The sequence below is a fragment of the Tamandua tetradactyla genome, chromosome 2, assembly GCF_023851605.1.
Source record: "Tamandua tetradactyla isolate mTamTet1 chromosome 2, mTamTet1.pri, whole genome shotgun sequence".
NCBI lineage: Eukaryota > Metazoa > Chordata > Mammalia > Pilosa > Myrmecophagidae > Tamandua > Tamandua tetradactyla.
The window spans coordinates 160,693,286-160,720,697 of record NC_135328.1 but is presented as its reverse complement, the minus strand read 5'-3'; the positions used below and the strand labels follow the sequence as shown (position 1 = coordinate 160,720,697).

General features: G+C 38.9%; 1 protein-coding gene across 1 annotated transcript; it reads right to left on the bottom strand.

Moving 5' to 3' along the window:
• Positions 1-1,266: 1,266 nt before the first annotated feature.
• Positions 1,267-27,412, bottom strand: LOC143674149 (cytochrome P450 2J2-like). The gene is made up of 9 exons (XM_077149475.1): positions 27,106-27,412; positions 20,265-20,427; positions 17,125-17,274; positions 16,599-16,759; positions 12,813-12,989; positions 11,198-11,339; positions 9,011-9,198; positions 6,042-6,180; positions 1,267-1,795 (listed from the first exon to the last, which is right to left on the bottom strand). The coding sequence occupies exons 1-9, from the start codon at positions 27,313-27,315 to the stop codon at positions 1,617-1,619; spliced, it is 1,509 nt and encodes a 502-aa protein (XP_077005590.1). The 5' UTR covers positions 27,316-27,412; the 3' UTR covers positions 1,267-1,616.

The window sequence follows — 27,412 nt, the reverse complement described above, 5'->3', positions numbered from 1 at the left end:
GAAGCATATAATGTAAAGTTATTTTGGTCAATTTCCCAGTGACACAGTGGGGGCAACTTCTTCTTCTGCTCGAGTGATCAATAATTAAAAGAAATGGAAAACAAGGCCTCAGATATTGGAAAAGTGCAAAGCCTAATTTGATTTTTTTTCCTAGGATATCACTTGGGCTAGTTTCTAGAGGTATAACTTTCAAGTGGGTTACAAAGTAAATACACATGGTGAAGTTTCTTGCTTCTCATTCTTTCTTCTAGGAGGCAAGAATGCCCAAAGGCCTTTTCCCATACATTAGGAAACTGAAACATTTCTCTCTTCAGAACACATTCATTCTTAGCTTTTCCAGATTAACTTAGGCTAAGTCTAGTCAAACAGGCCGTCTCTCATTCCTATTCTCTGGTGTCAGTTGAGTTGGCTATTCTCTGAATTCTGAGATTGGTATTTGTGTGGAATCTGGGCAAGAGGAAAGAAAAGTCTCATGGCCTCATGGACCATTTAATTTTGTTCTAAGCTCCTTAAATTAGTGACATCTAACTACCTTGGAGAAAAATAGCTTTTCCTATGGTTTAGTCCAGTTCTGTTTGCTTGCTTGCAAGGGAATTGGGCCCAAAACTCAATGATATCTGGTCTTCCATTTTTTGGTCATCATTTTCCCTGAGCAATCACACACAAAGAGGTTGAACATGATTCTGGGGTTCTGGGTTCCCTGCTGTAATATACTGTATGACAGCCAGAGAGAGTGTAGGCTAGTAATGCTTGCCATCCAAGAACGTACACTATAATGAAAGATGGATACCTACTATATCATCAAATCATGATGTGAATCAGCATGGGAATAAATGCCTGATGGCAGGATTAAGACAAGGAGGTTTAGTAATCTATCTATATTTAAAGATGGAATGTTTTCCATACTTTTACCTGATTTCCAGGTTTAGCCTAATTTGCGCACACCCTACTTGACCCTGAGTCCAATGACAAAGTAGTGTTTCTTCATGTAAATCGTAACAACTGCTTCAGCAACACTTGCTTTCCTTGCCTGTAACTAGTGAACAATATTTGCCCTGCTGATCCCAAAAGGCCATTATGAGATACAAGTAAGAGAAAGCATGCATCATGCTACCATAAGTGAGAGTCAAGGTGAACTTCTGTGACTTGGACCCAGATTCTAACTATTACCAACCATTAATACCACTTTGAACAAACTGAGATAGATCAACAGGTCACAGCAAGTACATGCCTAAGAAAGGAGGAGGAGGAGGTAGATAACTGTTATAATTTTGTGGTATGCTTTATTTTTTACAAACCACCTAAAGTCCATTACTTTCTTTGATTCTTATAGCAACCTTCTTTAGAAAAGAGTCATTACTCTTTCATCATCCAGGAGATTTCATTTCATTTTCATTTAATGGAAAAGAAATTTTTTTTAGAATGTAAATGATTTGCTTAAGGCTACATTGAAGGACATGTCCAAATTGGGATTTGGATTCAATTTCTTCTAATTTCATTTCCTGTGCCTTTTCCACAAGGCCACTCTGTTTCTGCACTTCTGAGGAGGCATCAGGGTCTTCAGAACATAGTCCATGCTTCTTCTTGCCTTCCTTTCCCTCTCCATCCCCAAGATGTCATCCCCTAAGAACAGCACAGAGGTGGTGTTTGACTGGGGAAATGGTGATGCCCATTCTGAAGTCCAGACTCAGCTTCTCATTGTTTGGAGGCCTGAAGGTAAATTTTTGCATAAGGGAAGTGAAGAAAATGAACAGTTCAGACCTGGCCAACTGTTCCCCAAGGCACACACGTTTTCCTGAAAGACACAAACAGTAAGACTGAGTTATCTTCCAGGTTGAGGAGGTACCCAGCAGGGATTGAAATTCTGCTTAAAGTTGGAGCAACCATGACTTTGTACCTCAGAGACTGAAAAGGTGAATTGAAAGCACATTCCCAGTGCTAACAAAGCCATTTGGCATAGAAGATTTAAAGTTTTCTCCATTAGTGTTTTGTCCTTGAATTGGTTTCAAAGGCCCAGGTGCCTCTATGTTGCATTTTTTAATTATAATGCTAAGGAGAATTAATTGATATCTCTCATATCTGTTGTCTCTGAGTTAGAAAAGACCATTCTGTGGATGAAGCGAGTTGGGAGAGATGATATGACACTCTTTCCAACTCAGACAGAAAATCCCGCAAAATCTGAGCAAAGGCCCCAAAGCTTTATGTACAGTGTGATGACCTGCTAAACTAAATCACAGAAAGCACAAATCCAGGATCACAAACGCAAACACCTTCAGGGGTTAGGCTGGTTATGCATAGGATCATCATCAAAGCTGGAGGCTGGGATGACCAAGAAAATGTGTGTCTAGCTTAAAGTTTTTTAAAAATCAATTAACCAACAGTAATACAAAAAGCAGATGTAATACACCAAAATTCTGCATTAATATTTTTTTAGTCGCTAAAAGGAAATTTTACAGAGGTATAAGCGAGTAAATATCAGAGCAATTTCTAAATTACAAAGCATATTTTTCCACGTTTTCCTCATCTATTGGGGATATCACTAACGTGGATGGACTCAAGAGTTTAAAAGGCCTCCAAAGGAGTTGTTTTAACCTCCCTATCTCTCACAAATGTCTTTTCAACAAATAGCAGCCTTTCTTTTCTTACAATGTGGAGCCGAAGGCTAGATGCTTGTCTCCACAGCTCAAGCTTGGCACTGTCCCAGCCACATCCCACTGCACTGTGTAAGCAAAGAATTAGAGGCAGGAAGATGGAGATCCAACTCAACTTCCCCCTTTTCTAGCCATGTGATTTGGGGCAAATTAAATAAACCCTCTAAGCATTTGAGAAAATGATTTTATGGTGTTTGCAAGCAGTGTGTTTGTGTTTAAATGAGAACTTATTTTATAAATTGTGTAGGCTACTCACTGAACCCAAAAAGACCAAGTAAGGAATAATTTGCCATTAAAACAAAGTATTTCAAAAGGCCACCCCATGCAGACTTCTCATCTCCCTTGGCTCTGATACCTGCTCTATGCTTCTGTGGCAGCCACCCCTGAGAGTGAATGTCTTTCCACCACTTAAACTATAAAACCCCAACCCACCACTTACTAACACCACACTCTAGTGTGTGCTTTTCTTCCCTCACTGTTTTCTTATTTTAGAGAAGTTGTGGGTTTATAGAACAATCATACATAGAATATAGGATTCCATTATGCCACCCCCCCACCAATACATCATATTGATGTGGAACATTAGTCACAACAGATGATGGCCCGTTTTTATAACTGTGTGATTAGTTAAAGTCCATAGTCTAAGATTCAGTGTGTAGTGCAGTTCCATGAACTTAAAAAATTTTATTCCACTACCACATACTCAGTATAACTTTTAATCGCATTCCGATATATATTCAGTAATAACTGCATTCACAATTTTGTGCTTCCATTACCACCATCCATTACCAAAATATTTCCATCATTCCAAATTGGAACCCTGTACATTTTAAGCCTTAACTTTCCATCCCTATCTCTTTGCCCATCCCCTGATAACCTATAACCTAGACTCTGACACTGTGAATTTGCTTATTCTAATTCTAGAGTATCCTTTTAGTTGCTTATTTTCCTTTTACATAACACATATGCAATGTAAAGAGTAACTTGGACCTTCTTCCTGGTGCTTCCACTAACTGGCATCACTAACCAACCAGATCAATTACCTCATGAGTAAAACGAGTGAGTCAACCCAGCAACGTTATTTCCAACTCTACTCTCCTTTGCTCAACGATTTAATTTGAAAATGAGGCACTAGACTATTGCATTTCATGAAGCTGCCTGCTACCTTGCTGGATCAAAGAGGAAGGACTTTAATGAGGAAAAGAAAATATGATTTTCAATAGTAGGTTAAAAATCTGTCCTGGGGTGGGCCACGGTGGCTCAGCAGGTAAGAGTGCTTGCCTGCCATGCCCAAGGACCCGGGTTCGATTCCCGGTGCCTGCCCATGTATTTAAAAAAAAAAAAAAAAAATCTGGTCTGACTATGCATACAAAGCAGTTTCACACCTGGTCATCTTTTCCAAGACAGGAAGGAGCAGTTCACAACTCATTTCCTCAGGGAGATTGTCTTTAGAAAGTGCTAGACCAAGTGTGAGGAAAACTATCTGTGTGCTGAAGCTGGGAATACAATGGGTAAAACCAGCCAGCTGTGTTGACATCTCTTATCCTTAGTTTCCTTATATTAATAACAGAAATGCCAATCCATTTCCTAACTATTAAGATCTGGGTTGTTGTAGCATTAAATGCAATAATTTGCTTTCTAATGAAATCTGTAATTAAGAGGAAGGGATACAATTCTCAGTAACAAAGCCCTAGTGAGGAAATGTTCCGAGAGTTGTTTATACTCCAGCTAACGAAGATGAGAGAATTTGTTTTTAACAGGGAGACATGCAGCAACTACAAAGAATAGGCTTCTGCAATATGAAGGAAAGTTATTTTGGTATCACTTAGACTAAAATGATCATTCTCCTTAAAGCCATGGAAAGCTACTAAAATTTCTCCCATCACAGTTGCAGCAATCACTAGGTGAGGAGATTTTTGTGGAATGCATAAATGGTCATATTTTTAGTATTACAGAATTACATGAATCTGGTACAAAGGACAAGGAACAAGAATGATTATAATAATTGATATATGCAGCTCAAATTTTGTACTGCAATATAAAACTTAAAGCTATTGCAGATAGGAAGACTGGAAGATGTTCCTAAATCTCATATCAGCTTTCCTATTAATAAGTGACTTATCTAATATGAGCAAAGTTGACACATTACCAGATGAAGAAAGACAAAAACAATAATCAGAATCTGCCCCAATAGACCTAGTGCAGTGTGCCACTGGGAAAGGAGGGTATTTGGAGTCACGCTGACTTGGGTTCAAAGTCCATTTCCTTTCTTTCTCTGTGAGTCTTCATGACATCATCGGTAAAAAGATATTGTTTCATAATATGATACATATATTTTAAGTTAATGATAAGCATAATGGGGATGCATTCCACACTGTGGGGTCTCTGTAGCATTTAGTTATTTTTAGGAGATAGAGCTAGAAAGAGCATAGGCTTTGGTTTTTGACAAAGTTGAGTGCCACTGAGTCCTAATTCTGGCAAGTATAAGTTTTATAAATTTTAATTGACATTGTTAATGCTCTAAGACTCAGATTCATCCGATTCATCATCTCTAAAGTGGGGATAGTAATTTGAATCTTGTAAAATTACTCTAGAACATAAATTCCAAAAAGGACAGATTTATCTTTTCTATTTTATTCATGGCCATATCTTCAGGACTAAATGCTTGACAGGTAACAGTTTCATTACATCCTCTTTTGTACCTTTCAGTTTGCATACACGTTAAATGTATTCACTCAAATTTTAAAAGGTAATTAAAAATATACAACTGAGTGATGATCTTGTGAACCACAGACTGTATACTGTAGATGGACTGTATGGTGTGTGTAGATACGTCGTTTAAAATTAGAAAAAGGTAATTAAAATTTTAAAAGGCAAAAGGGCTTTTTCAAGGAGTATTTACAGAGTAGAACCTGACCTTGTTAAAAAGCCTATGACATTTACTCAGTCCCTGACTGATGCCCTTAATAATAAGCACTCCTTTCCCTGGTTTCCTCCATGGCACCTTATCATAAATTGGGTCTATTTCTGAGTAAGTGGGCTGGTCCTTTAAAAGAATGGGAAACATTCAAAAACCCTGTAATCCTGCAGGTGACCAAATTTCTTTGTGAGCAAAAAGAAGGGGATGTGTCTCTCCTCCTGGTGCTCTGGAGGTTAGAGCAAAGCCAAGCTGAACTTTCAACCAGAGGCAAGGGAGGACTCAGGAGGTGAGGAGTCGGTGCAGCAACGCCCAGCCTAGGGAATTCTGAGGCTGCAACCAACATCAAGAGAGTCACGCTGCCTGGGACCAAGTGGGGACGTTCCAACTAAAGCAAAGGACTTCCAGGAGAATAGTGTGGGAGGGCTGAAAGAGGAAGTCCTGAACCCTCACTCTCATTTATTACAACTCACCCACTGAGAAAGGCAGGAAGGATTCCCTTTTCTTAAACTGTCCATTCTCCAGAAAATGCTCCGGATTGAACGTGTCTGGAGTGGCCCACTCTGCGGGGTCCCTGTGCAGTGCGGTCAGATTGGTTGCGACGATGGTTCCCTAGAGAAGAAAGTGAAGGCTCAGGCAAGGCTTGGGCATCACAACATGTGCTGGTCCTCAGGCTCCCACGCCACCGCGGACCACACCCTAAACTCCCCGCCCTTCCAAACCCTCCCTCTACTTGCCCATTCCCGCATGCCCCCAGGATGCTGTTCTTTTCCGTGGAACTGCCATGGGACAGTTTCCTGGTGGGAATTTTATCAGGGAAGTCTGGCTTCCACAGAGTGTATCTTTTTCTACAGGGACAGGTCAGCATAGGACTGGGAAGGAATGTGTATACAGCAGAATGGAATAGCTATCTAGTCAGCACTGGATCAAATTAAGCCCGGCTGCTCAGTGTGGCCACTCTTCAAGGTAAAAATATCTCATTCATCCTATTTCCCCCACTATCTTCCTTTCATTGTGTCCATTAGTACAATGACACCTGCAAACCGCCCACCATCATTGGTTAAAAATAGAATCACGTGCAGTAAAAAAAATCATGTCTATCCAATTACACAAGCAAGAACCCAAGGAGAGAGTCTTCATGCCTCTCTTTCGCTCACTCTGCCTTTATCAAATCCATCAGCAAGACTGACTCTACTTCCTCACTTTCTCTTGTTTCTGTCCCTCCATTCCATGTCCAGTGCTGCCCCCTAGACAAGTCATCTTGTTTGCCCCACATCCTTTCTTTTGCCTTTCAATCTTCCACATACTCTGAAAACAGTGAGTGTTGAAAATTATTTTATCATGCCACACCCACACACCCACTAACACCAGGAACCCTCATAGCTCCCAGGCAGTTAGTTAAAAGATCAGCCATCTGAGCCCTGTTGCAGCCACTTTTTTCTCCTCCATGTACTTTCACTGCAGTGGTCTTCCTTCAGTTTCTCAAACATGCCACGTTCCCACTCATTTCAATGCCTTTTAAAATACTGTGGGGCCCCACCTGGAAAGTTCTTCCTCCCCATTTCCTCACCAAGCTAACTCTTGATCATCCTTTAATTCCCAGCTCACCTATCAGTTCTTTTGGAAGCCTTCTCAGACTACTCCTGCCCCTACTCAACTGCAGTTAACGTGTGTCCTGTGAGCTCTCTCCTTCAGGCACTTACCTTGGTTTGTAATTATGTTCTTATATTTTGTTTCTCTGGTTTATTTTTCTCAGGATTGTTTCTCCAGATTTGAGCACATTAGTGCTAATAAATATTTGTTGAATTAATAAAGATTTGTGAGCACTCTATATTAAACAATAGGTTAAACACTCTGTATATATGATCTTGTGCTCATTACAGATGAAGAAACTGAAGCCCTGAGAGGTTAAACAACATCCACTAAGGATGCAGAGGGAAGAGGCATAGCTGTGCTTGAACCATGTCTGCCTGATGTGAAAGCCCTGGTTCCTCAACTTTATACCATCAATAAAATTTCTCTGCTCCCAGGCTGAAAATTAGCATAAAGTTGATGCTAAAACTATCGGTAGAAGGTGTCTGATATACTGAGTTGGTTCCCTGGAGAAAAATAAATGCTAGAAAATTGCACTGGGCACCTAGAATTTAGACCCCAGCTTTCACCCACAAGATGGTAATCAGTGAAAGTAACAACTGCTCTACCTGGCTCTGCAGGGAGAGTGTCGCGTAGCCAAGGGATGACCAAGGTATAAGTGGAAGCTCCTCTGATTCTGCCACTGATGGTGACATACTCACATGGACTTTGACAAACTGGAATGTATCCAGGTTGGCTGACCAAGGTGGTGAGGAGGCAAGGGGAGGATCTGAGGATGCAAAGGTGGAGAGAGGATACTAGGGGGCACAGGATAGCTGTCTGCAACACTACAGGAGTGGCGCTGGGGGAGTCAAAATTCTCGTGAGGACACGAAGAATTTAACAGAGGCCAATTGGGAAAAATTAGAGGGAGATTCTTTTAATGTCAGAGGAAAGTAACATCTGTGCTGGGAATACAGTATAATGTATTATGTGTGTGTGTGTGAGTATATACACATGCACAGACTCACACACATATATACATATACATCTTGTAATCAGAAGGGATCTAGTCTGAATGCCAGTTCTGTTATTTAGTAGCTTAGAGACCTTGGACAAGCTACTTACTTTCTCTGAACCTCAATTTCCTAATCTCTAAGATGGGTATAATAAAGAATTATTAGAGGACTGAGACATTTTGAAGAACCTAGACAATCTTAGGCACAAAATCAATTCCTTCCTTTCTAACCTGGGTTATAAATCCAAGGTATACTAACTAACTAACTAATTATCTCAATTAGCAACTAACATCTAACACCTGGGTTGGTTTCCCTGGTGCTCTAGTTAAGTTCAGGATCCCAGGACAGTAAGTAAAACTGGAGAAATACCTGTAGGGATATTTAAGTTAGAAACACCAGCATCAAAAGTGTGCTGGTCAAGGTGTACTCAAATGTCCTTTTACATTTTAACATTCCACCTAGCATTGTATGAAGCAGTATTTTCCAAATTCCCTAAATGTGTGAGGTGCTCTACTCTGAGAAAGGAAAGGGTTCTTTGGCAAAGGATGATTGAGTACTACTGCCAGTTGTTACGCCACAATGACTTACAACACACATTAGCATAGTAAGACTGTGAAATCCCATAGGGCTTCTTGCCCTAAACTTACTGGACCAAGGAATCCACCAATACCTATTAACATTTAGTTGAACTAATGTTTCAAAGTTCATAACTGGAGGAAGTTAAATAGTATTTTATATTAGTAAATATCTCACTCTCCCTACTCAAGTGAGATAAGAATACATGTCACTTTCAAAGTTCAGGTTCCAACCATGTAAAATGATGGCCTGAAGCTCTGGGGAGACCTTGATTACCTTGGGCAGGTAGTATCCATCCACAGTGGTGTCTGCCACCACTTCCCTGGGCACGTTCATGGGAATGATGTTGCCCATTCTCTGCACCTCGTGGATGACGGCATTGGTGTAGGGCAGGCGCTCTCGGTCAGCCATGCTCGGCTGCTGAGAATGGCCAATCACTTTGATGATCTCAGCTTGTACTTTCTCTGGAAAAGAAGATAAATTTCTATTATTTTTTCAAACTTCTATGATTCCTTCCAATGATGTAGGGGTGGTCTCCAGGATCTTACCTTTTGTATGCCAACTAGTGACCAGGTTGCAAACAAATAAAACGTTTCTTAATCTTTCCAAGTGCTTATTTAGAAAACTGTTGAGTCCATTGTTTTCCTTGATCCTGGTTAGGCTGGAGAGGAATAACTAGGATCAAAACAGCTAAAGATTATAGTAAGCTCTACAGACTCTAGTTTCTCAAAGAGCCATATATGAGTGGAAAGGGAGCCATGATATAAGATAATTCTGGATGTAAACTTTGCTCTACAATGTTAATGCTGCAAGTTACTTCAATTTCTCTGAGCTTCAGTTTCCTCATCTAAGAAGTAGAGACAAATCTACTCATCTCTTACAGCATTTTTTTTTTTTTTTGATGCATGCTTTTTCAATGCATGGAAGGTGAGCATTCTACCACTGCATTAAAGCTTTTTGAAAAATGGCACAAACATGTTTTTGAGCATTCAATATATGGTAGATGATTGTTTTCCTCTTTTTTTTCCTACAAAAATAGTAATTTTAACTGGATACATGGTTATTCACCTAAAGACTATTATTTCCTCATCTCCCTTGCCATTGAATATGGGCATTTGGCTAACAGAATGGGCACAAAGTGGACAAGTGCTTAACACTTGGAACATGCCTTAAAACAAAGGGTATGAGCTCCCTTCTCTTTTCCTCTTCCTGCAAGTGGGAAGGCAGCCATAGTAAAAAGCCATCGTAGATGGTGTAAACAGACATCACTGTATATACAACAGTGCAACAAGTTGGAAGGACCGTGGCACTTTAGGGACTCTGCAGAGTCCAGCTCAGATTTTTACCAGAGAGACAAATGAAGTAAAATTTAAGTCATTGTTATATTAGGACCTCCACTACAGAAATAAAATCTATATCCTAACCCAGTAGTTTTAAAAGTTTTTTTAAAAATGTAACCCAAATTTAGAAAATAATTTTATATCCTGTCTTAGGACACATATACACAAATAAACACACTTTATATATATATTCACGAAGTATGAAAGAAACAAAGTTTCATCGACCTGCTTATCCTTTAGTACATGGGGACCACATTGCTATTTTCTATTCTATTTTTATTTTAGAAGAAACATTTGTGCTTCACTAATACGATTTTATATACCTTTATGAAATTGCTACCCACTATTTTTTTCTTTGAGGTACATCCTAGGGATGGAATAACAATAACATAACAGTTATTGTTCTCGATGGCACAGAATGTGTAGGGAAGACATGTAAAATTGTGCGATCAGCAGTGACAGAGTACCTTGGATCATCTCTAGAAGAAATGCTGGTGATTTTGGAGAAGAACGGGAAGCATCATAGGGAAGATGTTGTTTGAAAAGATTCTTCATGAAGACTGCAGGTTCACAATGTTGGGATACTGAGGAAGTATATTCTTTATAGAGGGAGCACCACTCGTGATGGAATAGAGGCATAAATAAGGACAGTGCAATGGGAAACAGTGTAATTTAGTAAGGCCCCCATGCAGTGTGGGTGGGTTGAAGCTGGAAAGGCAGAAAGAGTTACATCAGAGGGTGCTATATACCAGACTAAGACCGTGGACATTGTCCAGAGGGCAGTGGGAAGCCATTACTTATAAGGAGAAGAGGGGCATGGCCAGATTTTCATATGAGAATGCAGCTCTTATATGGAAATTATCACAAGGCCAATTGACTTCACAGTTTCCTCACTAGCTGTGAGGTTCTTGAGGGCATGGACTGTCTGTTACATCTGAATGACCAGGACTCATCGCTATACCAACAGAAGAACTGAAGAATGTTCCTGTTCTTTAGTCTATATCACCTCATGAGTGTCCCACCCATCATTCCATTTCACCATGCTGTATTTGGACCCAGCTTTAGGGCAGCAGGTTCTGGGAGACAGTATGTCTTGCTGCAGGCATAACACCAACATGTTCACCTTGGATTTCTGGGTTGATGGCCATGTAGAGTAGACCCCAGCGCAGTGTTGTAGAGGTTGTTTCTGTTCCAGCAAAGAAGAGATCCAGGGTGCTGCAGATGAGGTTTTCTTCATGGAAACTTGAAGAGGCATTGCCTGAATTCTAGAAAGGGCAAAGGTTTTTGATATGTTTCTACTGTTTGTGGTACCTACATAATTTACAGCTGTATGATGTAGAGCAAATCCCACCACCTGCTTGTGCTTCAGTTTTCTGCTTTGTAAAATGAAAATAACAATATGACCCTCTTAAGATCACATTATGAGTTTCCTGGAATGCAAAAGGAACGTCAGAAATACTCAACACATAATATCATACAGAATAAGCTGATATAATCATTTCTATAGAATTTCTCATATTTTCCCACAAATATTTTCTAGTTTAGACATCTCTGACTTCATCAAAGACTCCAAATGACACCTCCTCATCTTTATCACCTTCCTCCAGGAATTTCAATTTGCTACCATTCCTCTTAGTGTGTTTTTCACTACCTGAGCAGCAGGTAGCAAGTAAAATCTCTTTCAAGGGAAAAAACAAACAAACCATGTTTCTGCTAATATTAGGCCAATAAAATGAAATAAGAAAAAAATGGAAATAAATCCAACATTCTCCAGAAAGAGGAACCACAAATCTGATGAGTCAAATTTCAAGAACTCTTCAGTGACATATATTACCTGAGGGTCCCCTGTGTTAAGGGCCAAGCATCCCCTCTAGCTTTCTCTTTCTTTATTGCCTACAAAGTTGGAAAGCAGGTGATATGGGGGAAGTTATTAGGAAGTCCCATTTAGGCCTTGAGACTAAACTCTGGCCTCCAACTCAGTTTTACTTGTGTTCTGCACTGGGGCTGGTAGAAGGGATAAGTGACTGGGCACAGGCCCAACCAATAATAATACAGTGCTTTTATTATTGTCAATTGCTTCTTTCCCTTTGGGTATCTGTCCTTCAAGTATGGGTAAAGAGTAGGGGGTGGAGGTGTGTAAAGGCCATACTTAGACATTCCCAGGGCCTCTAGCCAAGTATCATTTATTCCCTATCTTTATTTCTATTTGCCTCACCAGCCCTGAGTTCATGCCACACCTATTCTTACACTCTGAAAGACTGCCTCTATTTTTGCCCCATTATGGGTAAGTTAGAGATCATGAAGTGGTTAAACTCTCCTCAACTATCAAGGTGGGGCTGATGTGGAAGGAAAGGTCCCCTGGATAAATGTATCACAAGAAACTTTATAAGAGGATGGCAAAAGCGTCACAGTCAGAGAGAAATGAAGTCAGGACAGGAGCAGAAGTCAGAGAGATGCTATGCTGCTAGCTTTGAAAATAGAGGAATGAGCCAAGGAATATTGGGAGCCTTTAGAAGCTGGAAAAGGCAAGGAAAGGAATCTCACTATAGCCTCCAGAAGGAATCAGCCCTGCTGACACCTTGACTTTAGTCCAGTGAAATGCATTTCAGAATTCTGACCTCAAGAACTGTAAGAAAATAAATTTGTGTTTTATGACACTGGTTTATGGCAGTTTATTACAGCAGCAATATTTACATTTTCCCTTTAAATACAAAACAACAAATGACTGGTTTCCTTACCTTTGCTATTTCTTTGAGATAAGCATCAATAAAGTCTCTCGGTTCAGCAGGGTTCCAATCTCTCTTGTGTTCTTCAATCATACGAGAAACAAACAATTTCATTTTTTCACAGTTTCTAAAGAGTGTTTGGTGAGCTCCAGGAAGGAATCTCATTATCCATGGAAATAAATTGTAGAGCTAAATGATAAAAGTAAAATGATGGAGACCACATGTCTTTCCCCACTTTCAAAGACGAACAACTTTCTTTTTCCATAGATTTTTTATTTGCTTAGGCTTAAAATCTTGGAGGTATACTTGAAGACTCTTTTTCTCTCTCACTTCTCTTCTCACCCCTCTAGCAAAACATTTCAGCTCTCTATCCAAAATATATCCAGCCTCAGGCCACTGCTCACCACCCCAGCTACTTACCACCCAAGAACAATCCACCATTATTTCATATTTATAATTGGGTCCAATGATTCCATTCTTAACCCTGGTCCAAGTCTGTTTTCCACAGAGCTGCCAGAGTGATCCTTTAACAATGTAATCATATCATTTCACTCCTTGGCTCTTGATTCTCCACTGACCTTCATTATACTCAGGAAAAAATTCTATATCGCTAGCTGAGTCTATAAGGCCCTACAAGCTGATCTCTGCCTACCCCCACACCCCTCCCTCCTTTCCTATCATTTTTTGCCACTCTACTGTCTACACTCCAGTCACACCGGTCCATGATCACAGCAACATGTTCCTGTTTAGGCCTTTGCCTTTGCTATTCCTTCTGCTTGGAAACTTTTCCTCTATAAATCTGCAAGACCCCCCCTCCTCACTCAATTGAAGTATTGCTCAAATGTCACTTCCTTGGAACAGTATTACCAACTAATCTTTTAAGTGGCAATACCTCTGTCACCCTTTATCTATTCCCTTATGTTGCTTTATTTTCCTTCAAGGCAATTTTAAATATACATAATTATATATACATATATGTATATATAGACGCTTATAAGGATATATCATAGATTGTACACCCCTATATACATATACATATGTACATACATATATGCATAGGTATATTTGTATTTATGTTTCTGCACTATGATTTCATCTCTACGTGGACAAAACGTGGCATATTTACTTGAATAAATTTTCTCTATCTATCTGGTAGAAAGCTGATAGTATAACATAATACAGATGCCTAGGCTAAGATGAGATAGATGTGGGTGTGACTATTAGCTCTGCTTCTTTCTAGTCATAATACTTTCAGATTAGAAATAACAATAATGTATTCTGTTGATCCTCAGTTTCACTAGCTGCCTCTGGGCACCCACAATTATTCTGGGGATCAAACAGCATGAGGTACATTGAACATTTAACCCAGAGCCAGGGACCACGACCTGTATTTGCTTGGACATTCCCATATCTGCTTGCACACACCTGATAGCTTCATTTCACTTTCATAGGATTATTATGAAAATTAACTGATTAAGGTATGTGCAGTTGTCCATACTTCACTTGGTATGTTTGGGGGTTCCAAGAATGACCCCCACTATACTTTTCCTCCTTCTCTTCTAAAAAATTTCTCATCCCTGATACACGTACTTAGAAGTCAGCTGGGCAACCACTGAATTATGATTTTCTAGACTCTGTCCTAATAGGAAGGAAAAAATGTATTTAACAGAGACCTACCATGAATAGCAGATAAAATATGAGTTCAAAATAATTCTGAATCAAGGTTAATAGCTAGCATTTATTATGTCCTTTTTATGGGTTAATATCATAGTAATTGCATCACGTTTTCATGTGATGTGTCCAGACAACTACAGGAACAGATACTTTTCAGCAGTAAAAATAAACCCACTTCGAAGTACGTCATAGAGAAATGAATAAACACTAAAGATACATTTTTAAAGTGAGGACAAACTAAAAATATTTCCCAGTAACTGGAAACAAAAGAATTTCGCACCAACTGACATTCACTAAAGGAAATTCAGTAGGAGAGCAAGAAAGAATATGATGAAAACCAGAAGTGGTAAATATGTAGGTAAATAGGCAGTGACTGAATAAAACAATAAAAATCATGTACTTTGAATTAAAAAAAGAACAAAATACAATACATGCTACTAAGAGCTAGAGGAGTGAGCAGAAATAGTGTTTTAAAGTTTTGTATTATTTAGGGGCAATGGTAAAGATATTTTACATGTTGATGATTTAACCACGCATATTAAAATTTCCAGGGTGAAGACTAAAATAATCAAACAAAAGTGCTCTTCTTTTACACTAATACAGGAAAAGGTGGAAGGAGGAAAGGTAAAAAAAGGAAAAATGAATAGAAAGCACAAAATGACCAGATTTAAGTTCCAGTTGTTCAATAGTTAGGGTAAATGAAAAGGAATTACAGACCTCGATAAAAAGGCTAATATCTTTAGGTTGGATAAAAAACTTAAAGTTAGCTTTATGCCATTTAAAAAAGAAATTCCTACAACATAAGAGAATTCTAACCAAGGAATGGTAATTAGCTCTATTAATATAACATAAAATAGTCTTTTGGAAGAAAATATTAATAGACATAAAGAACTGTACTAAATTGTTATAAAAGTTTCAATTCATTAGAAATACAGAACAATTTAAAACTTGTATGTACCTACTAACAACATAGTCATAAAATAAATGAAGCAAAAATTGTCAAAACAGCAAAGAGAAAGAGCTAAAACCACCATTATCCCAGGAAATTTTTAACAAATACATTGGAGAATCTAGCCAGCACAATAAAGCAGGAAAAATAAATTAATGGTATGAGGATTTGAAAGGAAAAAACAAAGCTATTATTATTTGCATATGAGAAATGTCTATAAAGTATCCACAGAATTATAACATTAACAAGCTTATCAACTTTGATAAGTACAAAATCAGTAATCAAATTTAATTGTGAAGAGGGAATGAAAGAATTAGAAGAGCACTGATTTGAATCCATCAAAGTAATAATAGATCTAGGCAATGATGGTCAATGATTTCTAAAACCATTTTGTAGAAAGCTGATACATGGTGTTTTAATTAATGGATCAGGCTGATAAAGCATGAACTCACTGATTACTCTTAATACAATAAAGACAGACAACCAGACATCATGTACTTCCTAAAAAGTAGTCTTCCTCCCCAAAACAAAGCTGATTATGAGCAATCATCTAGATTTAATTACCAATATATATAATTTGTATATATATTGGACTAGAAGAACATGCCAAAGGAATGCAGTCAGCAAATCAATAATGTGGAATATTTTACATCAGAAATGACTCAGTCTTGTCAATATATAAATTTTAAAGGTAAATCAAAAAAACAGGTAGGCTGGAAGCCATAGATGGAAACTTGAGAATCACAGCAATCAAAGACAACATATGGATGTAGTTTGGATTCTGGATGAAAGAAAAAACCATAAAAGCCACAAACAATACTGAGGAGGCATTGTGGGCAATCTGAATACTGGTTGAGTATTTGATGACAAGGGAAATAGAAGGGACTAAAAGCATATGTTTTTTTTTTTAAAAAAAGAACAGCAAAGGTATATAAGTGCATGCCATATGAAATTTCGTACCTTACATGAATGACAAAAATATTCTCTGCACACAATAAATATTTCATAATATTATTAAACACATTAAAGTCAATAGATTTGCTTCATATTAATTTTTGTTGAAGTCAGCTATAAGAGATTATATTTAACTAGGGGAAAGAAAGGAAGATTCCATCTGTGTCTGACACCAGTCCCAATATCCTTAAGCAACATATATGGAAACAGAACTGCCTTACTTGGCACTGCATTGAAGTTTCTATATATGTGAGCTCATCCAGCCACTTCAAAAGCTCCTGAAATTGACCATCCTGGTACTCAAAGCGCTCCCCAAAGGTGATGGAGCAAATGATATTGGAAACTGCATTGTTGATCTTGAAGTGAGGGTCAAAAGGCTGTCCTGGAGGAAGAAGAGATGGATCCTTCAGCTGGGTTTGTTTCTGCTTTCTAAGAAGACGCTAGTAAAAACGTCACATGGCATATTTAGGAGAGAATCACAAATGAGGCTCCAGCCACAGCATACTGCACAGTGGCTGACACCCAGCAGGTACTCAGTCAGTGCTTACAAAGTGATGAATTAAACCCTGATGACCAGGGTTTAATTCAGCAATATTTTTAATGCCTGTCTTGTGGTTAATTGTAGAGTCACTAGTGGTTCACTGTTATACACCTCAGTGCCTAGCATAGCACTTAGGCACTTAATAAGTATCTGCTCAATGAATAAAGGAGCTACAATCCCCTGCTTCTGTCCTATGAAACACTCACCTTTCTCCTCTTTTATTGTTTCTATGAGGTGTCGGGCCTCCTCTTGAATGCGTTCCTCTAAGCTCTTCTTTCCCAAGCCAAAGTTCCTTAGTGTTGACAGAGCAAACCTTCTTTGCTCCTTCCAGGTTCGGCCACTGGACATGACTAATCCTGAGGAAAAAAGCCAACATTACGCTATTTTGATTATATAATATGAATGTCTGGCAAATAATTGGGGGATTTGTAAGACAGAGGGAAGGGAAGAGAGTTATGGCATGTGAAACAAATTCACAAATTTATCCCGAAGCAGTGGATATAATAGCTAACATTTACTGAATGTTTGCTACGCCAGGCACTTTCCTAAGTATTTCTCATGCATTATGTAATTTAATACTCACAAAAGCTTTATGGGGTAAATCAGTAAACAGTTTACAATTATTGTCCCCACTTTACTGATGAAAAAACCGAGGCCCAGTGTAAGTAAACTCCACAAGGAAACACTATTATAAGCAGCTGAACAGTAATTTAAATTTAGGTTTGCCTAATTCTAAAGCCCAAGTTTTGAATATTATTTACATAAGTATATTTAAATACTTATGTTCTGCTAAATGCTAGGAATGAATTCTTCTAATGACAATGTCTATGCTTTCAAGGTAACATGAAAGGTTTTCCAAGATGGCCTAACTATGCTAGGTGTTAAGGATGAAGAAATGACTCAAGAAAGGAAGATGGGGTGAATACCCCACAGAGAAAGAAGAACAGAAAGCAGAGAATGGTAAAAACAAACAAACAAACAAACAAACAGTGTGTTCAAGATTACGTTATTCATTTTATATTATAGTTAACCTTACATTTTTTTTCTATTTTTCCCCTCAACTGTTTTTTTTTTTTTTTTTTTTTTTTTGACATGGGCAAGTTCCAGGAATCAAACCTGGCTCTCTGGCAATCCCCGCAACTCCTTTTAAATATAGCTTTAGCCTTGTTCTAGTTTGCAAGCTCCTGGAATACCACATTTGCCTTCTTCATCTCCAAATGTCTTTGGCTGTGTGGACGCTCATGGCTCTAAAGCTTTTTCCAAAATGGTTCCCTCTTACAGGATTCCAGTAAGCAATCCCACCTTGAATGGGTGGAGACACATCTCCATAAAAACCATCTAATCAAAGTTACCACCCACAATTGTGCGGGTCCCATCTCCATGGAAACAATTAAAAAGCTCCCACCCATCAATAATGAATGAGGATTAAAGAACTTGGCTTTTCTGAGTAGACGACAGTTTCAAATTGGCAGAGCCTCCATCGTTCCAATAAAAGGTTGTCTTTTTGTAAGATCCATTGACACTTTTTAACTTCATCTTACTTGATCTTTCAGTAGCTCTACGCACTTTTTCTTGAAATACTTTCTTCCAGTGCCACCCAGAGCACCAAAATCTCTAGATTTTCCTCCAATATTTTTTTGCTGATTTATATTCTTCTATCAATTTTGAAATAATCTAAATTTTTCAGGATTAGGGTCAAAGCCTCTTATCATTCTATACGCCAATTCCGGAAAATCTCGCCAACTCCTGAATTTTTAAATAGCATCTACTCATAATGACCACCTCTTCCTGACACTGGGATCCAGATCCAGACTACAATGGCCTGTTTCACTTTGCCAAATTAAAGTTATTTCAGATTCAGCATATCCAAGACTGAATTCAGCATTTTCTCCATACAATGCCCCAGTGAAAGGAAACTAAACCAAACAACCTAATCTTCCTCCAGGTCTTTATCTTTCCATCATCTACCCAGCTGGGTGTCCACCTCAACACCTCATTCTCCCTCCACCCTCTCTTCACATAGCTCATTGTAGTTATTAGATTTACCACCTACATACCTTGGTTCATGTATCTTCACTATGACCATGCTGGTCTAGTCTATTCTCATTTCTTGCCATCTACCTAGTCCACATCATCATCTTTTCTAAGCTCTTAAATGAACTTCTCTGCATCTACTCTTGTGCCCTTCATTCCATTCTCTATTCTGTAGCCTAAGTGAGTTTTTAAAAAATGTACAGTATAAATACTGTGATTCCCTACTTTGCTTAACACTATTCATAGTTTCCATTGTTATTAGGATAAAAACCAATATCCTTAACAAAAAGTTGCATGACCTATTCCTTGCTAAGCCCAGCAGCTTTATCTCTTGCCATTTCCTCCATTGAATTCCTGGGCTCCTGCTGCACTGGCCAGCTTTCGTTATGCTCATTCCCCTTCATCCCATCTCAGTGACTTTCATATGTTATTCCTTCTGCCTGATTACTCCTCCTTTCTCTTCACTATATTAAATTCATTGCAATTTACTTCTGTTAGCATTTCCTGAATTCCGGACTAGATTATTTACCCCTAAGAAATGCACCCTGCATTTAACTCAAAAGTATTATAGACTTTAAATTGTTATATTATTTACTGACCCTGTATCTCTTCCTGAATACAATGTAAGTTACATAAGGACATGGACTTCATCTGTCCTACTCATTGTTATATTTCTTGTCTTAGGAGAGTGCTTTACATGGCAGATAATTAAAGATTACTAGTTTGGATGTAAAATAAACAGATGAAATGCTTTAAACAGAAATTGCAAAGCACCTGATAAAAACTGGTGCTTTGATAGACCAATAGATTTGAGTTGTTCATTTCAGTTTTTACACAATTATGATTATTTAATAAAAATTTCAAATATTCATGCCAGCTTGTTGAATGTGTACTGGGTCACGATCTCCTGGAAGGCTTGAGACACCAGGTGTGGCAGGATCTTAATGACCAAGCATAAGGAAATAGAGATTAGAATATGAAATTAGATGAGCAGCAGAAGAAAGCAGTTTCATGTCCATTTCTGTGAAAGCAGAGAGACTTGACTGTACTGCCTTTTAGCTGCTATCACTGAATGATGAGGTTATTTGATTATTTGATTAGTCTGCAGGAAAGAAGACGTCTCTCAAATCCATGAATTTAGGGCTGACGCTACCAACCCCTAATAAAGTGGTGTCTTCACCAGAGAAATGTGGACATTCAGCTTCCTTTGATGGACCTTATCTCTGGATTTTTTGAAGAATTATAATCATAGAGGCATTTTAACAGAATATAATATCAAGCACATAAATCTTACATCAGTTAAGAAACTTACCACCTTTCTTAAAGGTATGTTCTCGGAGAGGAGCCATGGGTCGGTTCAGAAAGTTTTGCTCCTGGTGGACAAGGACTTCTTTGATTAAGGGTAATCCCGTTACAACTACTAAAGGCAAATTACCAAACTCCAGGCTAAGAAGGTTCCCGTATTTCTTTACAAGCTGAAAAAGAGTTAAATAGTCACAGTTGAATATGTGCATGGCTGTGTGTCTAGGAACAGAGGGTGTGTGCGTTTGTAGTTGGGGGCTTGGATTGAGGATATGCTGTGAGTACCCTCGAATTAATTCAGTATACAGTTTGGAAGTATTTTCTAAAATATTTATTTGTATGGTCAAAAATCATGAGTTGAGGAAGTGCCCACAACCTATCCCTAGAACAGGGCAGTCAGGATATAACTGCAAATAAAAGAAACAAGGTCTCTAACCTCATGTATTCTGGAATATAGTGAAGGGAGAGAATGCAGTACATTTGATCCTCCATAAAAGGCTTAGTTATGTTCATATAAATCTGGTGTGGCAAACACAAAATTCTTAGTAAATTATAATATCTGTTTAACCACAAGATCATGCCCCATTCTACAGCATGTACCAGATAATAGAAAGTGCATTAAAGGGCTGGGCCAACTATAGAGAAAATCACTCAAGTTCTGGAGTTAGTATGTGAATCTACAGTTCAGTAGCTGCGGGCTCTTAGCAAAGTTGCTTACTTTTTGGAGCCTCAGCACACCAGCTATAAAATAGAGAAAATTATTCCTTCCTCAGAGGGATCTGTGAGGAAGATTGAGAACAGTGGTGTGAAAAGGCACTTTGTTTTCTGGTGCCTGGCACACTGCCACTGGACGAGTCTCTGAGGAATGAATAGTCTCTGTGTGGCTAGAGATGTGAAGGCACAGTCATTGTGACAGAGAGGATGAGAGCACAAGGATATGTGGGAGAAAAGTATTTAGGGTCAAAGACAGTCACATTAACCTGGGTACCATGTTAAGATTTGAGAAGGAAAAATGAACCTGAGATGGCTCCAGTACTTTTGTATTTAGTGAGAGTGAGAGAGCGAGGGCGGCGGCGGTGGATGGAAACCTGTGGGGTGTGTTCATGAGCAGGCACAAGAGTGCATCACCTGTCCCGAATCAGGTTCCATTTAAACTAACTTCTGTAAGTCCATGAGGAAACCAAATTTGTACAACTAATTTGAATTTTCTTACTCTCCTATGGCATTTTAAATCCTGTCATGACTTGTTTAGTTCAACCCTATAACAATTTGGGGTAAATATGACAGTGAAAACTCAGAAATGAACAAAATGCTCAAGCACACAGTTCGAAGTACTTAGAACGTTAAGCATTTTGCTGTGATGTATGGAGTTGTAAAAAAATATGATGGTTTAGGTTTATGCTCAAGACTGTATGTAGTAGTAAGTCCAGGCAAAGGGCAGGACAAGATGCCCTGAGATGGCTCCCACACCTTTGAATTTAGTGAGAATGAGAGAGCAAGGGCTGGGGATGGGGGGGGTGTGTGTGCAAATTGTGGGGGGCTGTTCATGAGCATGCACAATATTGCAGGTGTTTGTAAATGCTGCTTGCATGACAATGCTTGCCCATTAATCAAAGCCTCTCCCAAACAAGAGACAGCTCCAAGTAGACACTGCTTCTGCCTCTTATCTGTCTGGGTTGCATCTAGCTCCAGGCGGTGACGTCAAACAGAAGGGTTCCATTTCCTCCAGGTGGCTGTGGCTCCTGCTCCCTGATCCCCATATACTTGCTCCACCATGGCCCCTATAGAACCCTGGACCTATAAAACCCCATCAGAGCAAAGACAATGGATTCAGTATCATCACACCACCTGACTCCTACATTAAAGACCTAGACTCAGTTTTATCTTCCCATTGTTCTAGAGTCCCTATCAGTCTTGGTTCATTTCTAGCACAGTATGTCCTAACTGGCTAGCAAGGGCAGCACCAAGATTCAGTCTCAGGAAGGTATGCCTCCAATATACATGTCTTGCTTCTTGAAAATGGCAGTAATGGGTCCACATAAATCAAGCAGACTCTTTTTTTTTCATTGCTGTGTGCCTTGGTGAACTTCTTAGCCCTCTTGTCCATAACTGTATTTATGAAACAGCTGAAAACTTCAGGCTAATGTAAATGACTCAACTGACAATGTGAAACAATCTAGAATCTCAGCTTGTACTTAGAGTGATCTAGCACTTCATAAGTGCTTACTGAAACAAAATTCCTCAATGTTCCATCTTCATCACTCTCTACTCATGTATATTTCTAGTCCAAAAGAGCTAATAAAAAACTTATATGTTGGGTGGGCAATGGTGGCTCAGGGGCAGAATTCTCGCCTGCCATGCTGGACACCCGGGTTCGATTCCCGGAGCCTGCCCATGCTCCCCACCCCCCCCCAAAAAAAACACCCCAAAAAACTTACATGTTATGATCAACTGTGTAAAAATGGATAGATCTAATGCTCTTGTAGAATCCTGGTTTCACAAACAATATCAATGATGGTGGTGGTGCCTAACAGTTCTTACTGCAAATATTAGGCCAATTGCTTTACCTGATCAAATGACCCTGACAGCATCTGAAGAGGATTCATCAATTCGAACATACTTTAACTAATATATAAAGTTGTGAGAAAGTTCACTTAATCTAAGTTTTTAAACTTAAGAACCAATAGAACAAAAACACAAAGAGAAGAAAAAAGGAAAAAAGAAAAAAGGAAAAGGGCATACCAAATCATATTCCTACCAGCCAGAGGTGAGAAACTCTGTTCCCCTGAACTCTCATTTAACACTGGGTATTGTGTGTGTGTGTGTGTGTGTGTGTGCACCAGCAGCATTCTGAAAGGCATAAATGCACGACATTTGTATATTTTATTGAGGTTTTTTACCTTTTCCACAGCCTGCATATTGCATTGCCTGCTTGTCTTCTAATAATTTTTGTATTGAGGTGTTCAACATTTTTCTCTTAGATATGGAAAAACTCTAATAAAGCATTGTAAAATAATTTTATTTTTATTACACAGACTCTGGAAAGCTGTATAACAAAGTTCTAATGGAGAGGTTTGTCTGATAGTGTTGGACATCTGGGTGGGAGACAGTGATGGAGGGAGCGATGCGGTGGTCAGGCTCTATTTCTCCGTTTTGCCAAACTGTATAATGCAATGAGTTTGTACTGACTTTATAGTTAAAAAAAGCTATTTATATACAATACAAAAGAAATAAAATAAATAAGGAGTAAAGATTTATCACAGTGGTTCTTTACATTTTAGAGTCATGGAATCTTTTAAAATCTAGTATAGTCATGGAACTACTTTCCAGTAAAATCCTGTACATGTAAATACATTCATGCATGAAGGTTCAGGGCTTCTCTTGTCCCTGGGGGCCCAAGGACTCTGATTGGGAATCCTGGTCTCACAGGAAGTTCTTGAGTCTATACTAGGATTCTGAGAAAAATCTGGGGAAATCAAATTCAAGTTCAATGATACAAGCTTTTATGATCCTTTTAAGAGATGTCAGACTCCTTCCTGCCTTGCTATGCTATATGTAGAGGTAGTACAAAATAAAATAGAGTATGGTTTTGGCCTAGGGTATCAAAGTCCTTTGGGAGAGGCTGATTGCAGAAAAACTAATGTATGGAAGAAGATATTATAAGCTATAATGCAAGTAGAATTACACAGGAAGAGATGAATATCCACGCCAGATATTAGAGAAAACTTCTAAGAGAAGACATATTTGAGCTAAATCTTAAGTTAAGTTCAGGATGCCAGCAAAGAAACATAATGTGAAGGCACACTATGTCCTGACTTGCTGGTAAGGGCAGCACCAAGATTCGATCTCAGGTTGGTTTGCCTCCCAAGTACATCTTTTTGCTTCTAGAAAATGTCAGTAATGGTCCCCATAAATCAAGCAGACTTTTTTCATCTTGCTGGGCCTGGGTGAATTTCTTAGCCTCTTGACTAATTTTGAATATTCAATAAGGGTGTTAAAGAAAAGCTGAAAACTTCAGGCTAAGGTAAATGACTCAACTGACAATATTGTGAGAAGAGCATATGCAAATGCAAAGGCAGGAAAATCTGAGTGTTTAGGGACAAAGAAGCTACCCAGTGCGAGTAGAATGTAGAGTCCATTAGCCAAAGGAGTCCAAGTGGTAGGTAAAGGGTAGATGCTGGGTGGTGTTGGTGAGGCCGTTACTATTAGTCTTTATCTTCTCATTCTGAACAAGATAGAGTAAAAGGCTTTCATTTTACACTTCCTACTAATCACAACACCAATGGGCACAGACAACATGGCTTCTAGGAAAGTCTGTTTTCTGTATCTAACCAAAGTTCAGGAAAAGATAGTGCAACAGGACAAAACATTTTTAATCTTTTTATCTGACTTTTCTTGAGCTGAAAACCATGCAAAAAAGATGCAGTGCTTCCCCACCCTAAGAGTCCTTTATTCGTGATACCCACGGGTGGAACATTGTCTTCCACCACAGCTCCGCAGTAACCAGGTGGTGCTCCTCCCCTAAAGAGTCTGTGGGAGGAACTCTGACATGACAGGATATAGAATTCACTGGATAATATATTGCAGAAATAAAGGTGAAATAAAGACATTCTGAGATGAAGGAAAGGTAAAAGAACTTGGAGCCTCAGGAATGAAGAAGGAGCAACAGAAAGGGTCAATAAATTGGTATATACAAAAGACTATATTTCTCCTTTTGATTTTTGAGGTCATGTCGCACGGTTGAAAAAAAGAGTTATAATATTGTCTGATGTGGTTCTTGATCAAATTAGAGGTAATATTGAAGACAATTATAACATAAAGCAGAAATTGTAAAGGAACCTACCTGGTGGTAGAGTGTCTATATTCAGCTTTAAGTGGTAAAATATTGATACTAGTAGATTGCAGTAATGTACTTATGTGTATGTAATATCTTGAGTGACAACTAAATGAAAACCTATGAAAAGAGATATACTCAAAGACAGTATAGATAAATAAAAATGGAATTCTTAAAAGAATGATTAAGTAGGAAGACAGGGAAGAGAAACGGAGTAATGAAAAACAGAAGGAACAATAATAAAACAGAAAAAGCAAATAAAAGATAATAGAATGGCAAACTTAAATCCTAATATATGAATAATTACATTAAACATCAAACAGTCTGAATATACCAATTAAGAGACAGAGACTGACAATATGAATTTTAAAAAATGACTGAACTACACACTGTCTATAAGAAGTCCATTTCAAATATAATGATATGAATAGCTTAAATGTAAAAGGGTGGATAAAATATACCAGGCAAATGCTAATCAAAAGAAAGCCTGAAGTGGTTATATAAATATCAAGCAAAGTAGAGTTCAGAGCCAAGGTAATCACCAGGAACAGGGAGAGACTACAAAATGAAGAGAGGGTCAATTAACCAAAACAGGGCATAGCAATTTTTAATGTGCACAAACTACAGAGCTACCAAATACATGTAGGAAAACCTGATGCGACTGAATGGAGAAATAGATAAACTTATAGTTATGGCTGCTGTCTTCACCTCTTTCTCAGTAATTGATAGAACCATAGATAAAAAGTCAGCAGAGGATAAAGAAGAACTGAAACCCAACAACCAACAGGATCTAATTGACATTTATAGAATTCTCCACCCACCAACAGCAGAATATGCATTTTTTCAAGCACACATCAGACCTTGACCAAAGTAGTCCATATAATGAGTCATAAAACAAACTTTATCAAATTTAAAAGAACTGAAATCATATAAAGTAATTTCAAACTGGAATCAAATTGGAAATCTTTAACAGAAAGAAAATGGGAAAATCTCCAAACACTTGAAAATTAAACAATATGCTTCCAAAACAAGGGCATGAGTTTAAAGGTCCACGTTTAAAATTCTGCCAACAATTCTGTTATCCAGAGTTGCCAATTAGGTATTTCTCCTTGAAAGCGATAAATTTTGTCCATTTGTACTTGAGTAATATGGACATGGGTTTAAACTATGACGGGATTTGTGGAGAAAGGGGACTAATAGTTTGTGTGCCGTTTCTATAAGCTTTGTTAATGCTGCCCATTAAATGTCCTATTTAATCTTCGTAACCACCTACCACAATGTGAACTCTCATCCAGGTACCTGTGCTGAAGGACAGGGATACCAGCTGAGGATTCTTGAGAAAATGTTGAATGTTGGAGGGACCTTTTAAGGAATTCAGAGCCGCTAGAATTGCGGAGCCTTGATGGGAGATGAGAATAAAAAAGTGGAAAGAGATCGTGTCAAGAAAGGTCTCAAGCACCTAGGTATGGAGTCAGAATTCTGCGGGGCAATGGGAGGCACTGAAAATAGCTACAGAGGGAATGACAAATTTAGATTATTACTTCAGTGAGAGTGCACTGAATGGGGAAACAGGCTGAGGGTCAGAGGCTCAGTTAGTGTGGTGGTGGCAGTTATTCACTTGAGAAGTGGTGAGGTTTAGGATTATTATCACCGTTTCACACATGGGAAACGGAACTTACACGAACGAAATATTTTTGAAGAGCTACACGGTAAAGTAATGTTACAGGTGACAAAGCAAATTTAATATATAGCAATAATATTTAACAAGATAACATAAATGAATTAAGGAAGATAAGCCTACTACACTTAAGTAGTAACCTTTTAATAACATTTCGCCCATATAAAGGGCAGGTAGAATGATGTCATTTGGATGAGGAAGAGGAACATCAAAGCGGGGTTTACCCAGGTTACCAGCTTCAGCGGCGGAGCCACCCAAACCCTTCCCTCTGTTCCCTGGAATTCCCCTTGCCCTGCAGGTTCAAACCAAGCCATGGCCGGACACTTCTGCCGCTCCTACCTGCTGAAGCTGCAGATGCGACTGCTTAAAGTCCACTTCGAAGAAATTGCCAAAGAAGGGCAAACGCGGAGGCCCAGGCGGGTAGTTCTTCGGTCGCCGCTTTTTGAGGAAATCAGCAATGAACAGAAAGGCGACGGCACCCAGGAGGACAGTACGGAGACGGAACCCTGCCCAGAGGGCGGCCGCCAGGGAGCCTAACGCTTGGAGCATGACTCCAATACCTGACTCTCACCCGCGGTCCGAGCTGTCACCGCCGGTCTCCGCGCAACTGCTACAAGCCCAGCGCCCGGACTCTTCACTTCCCCTT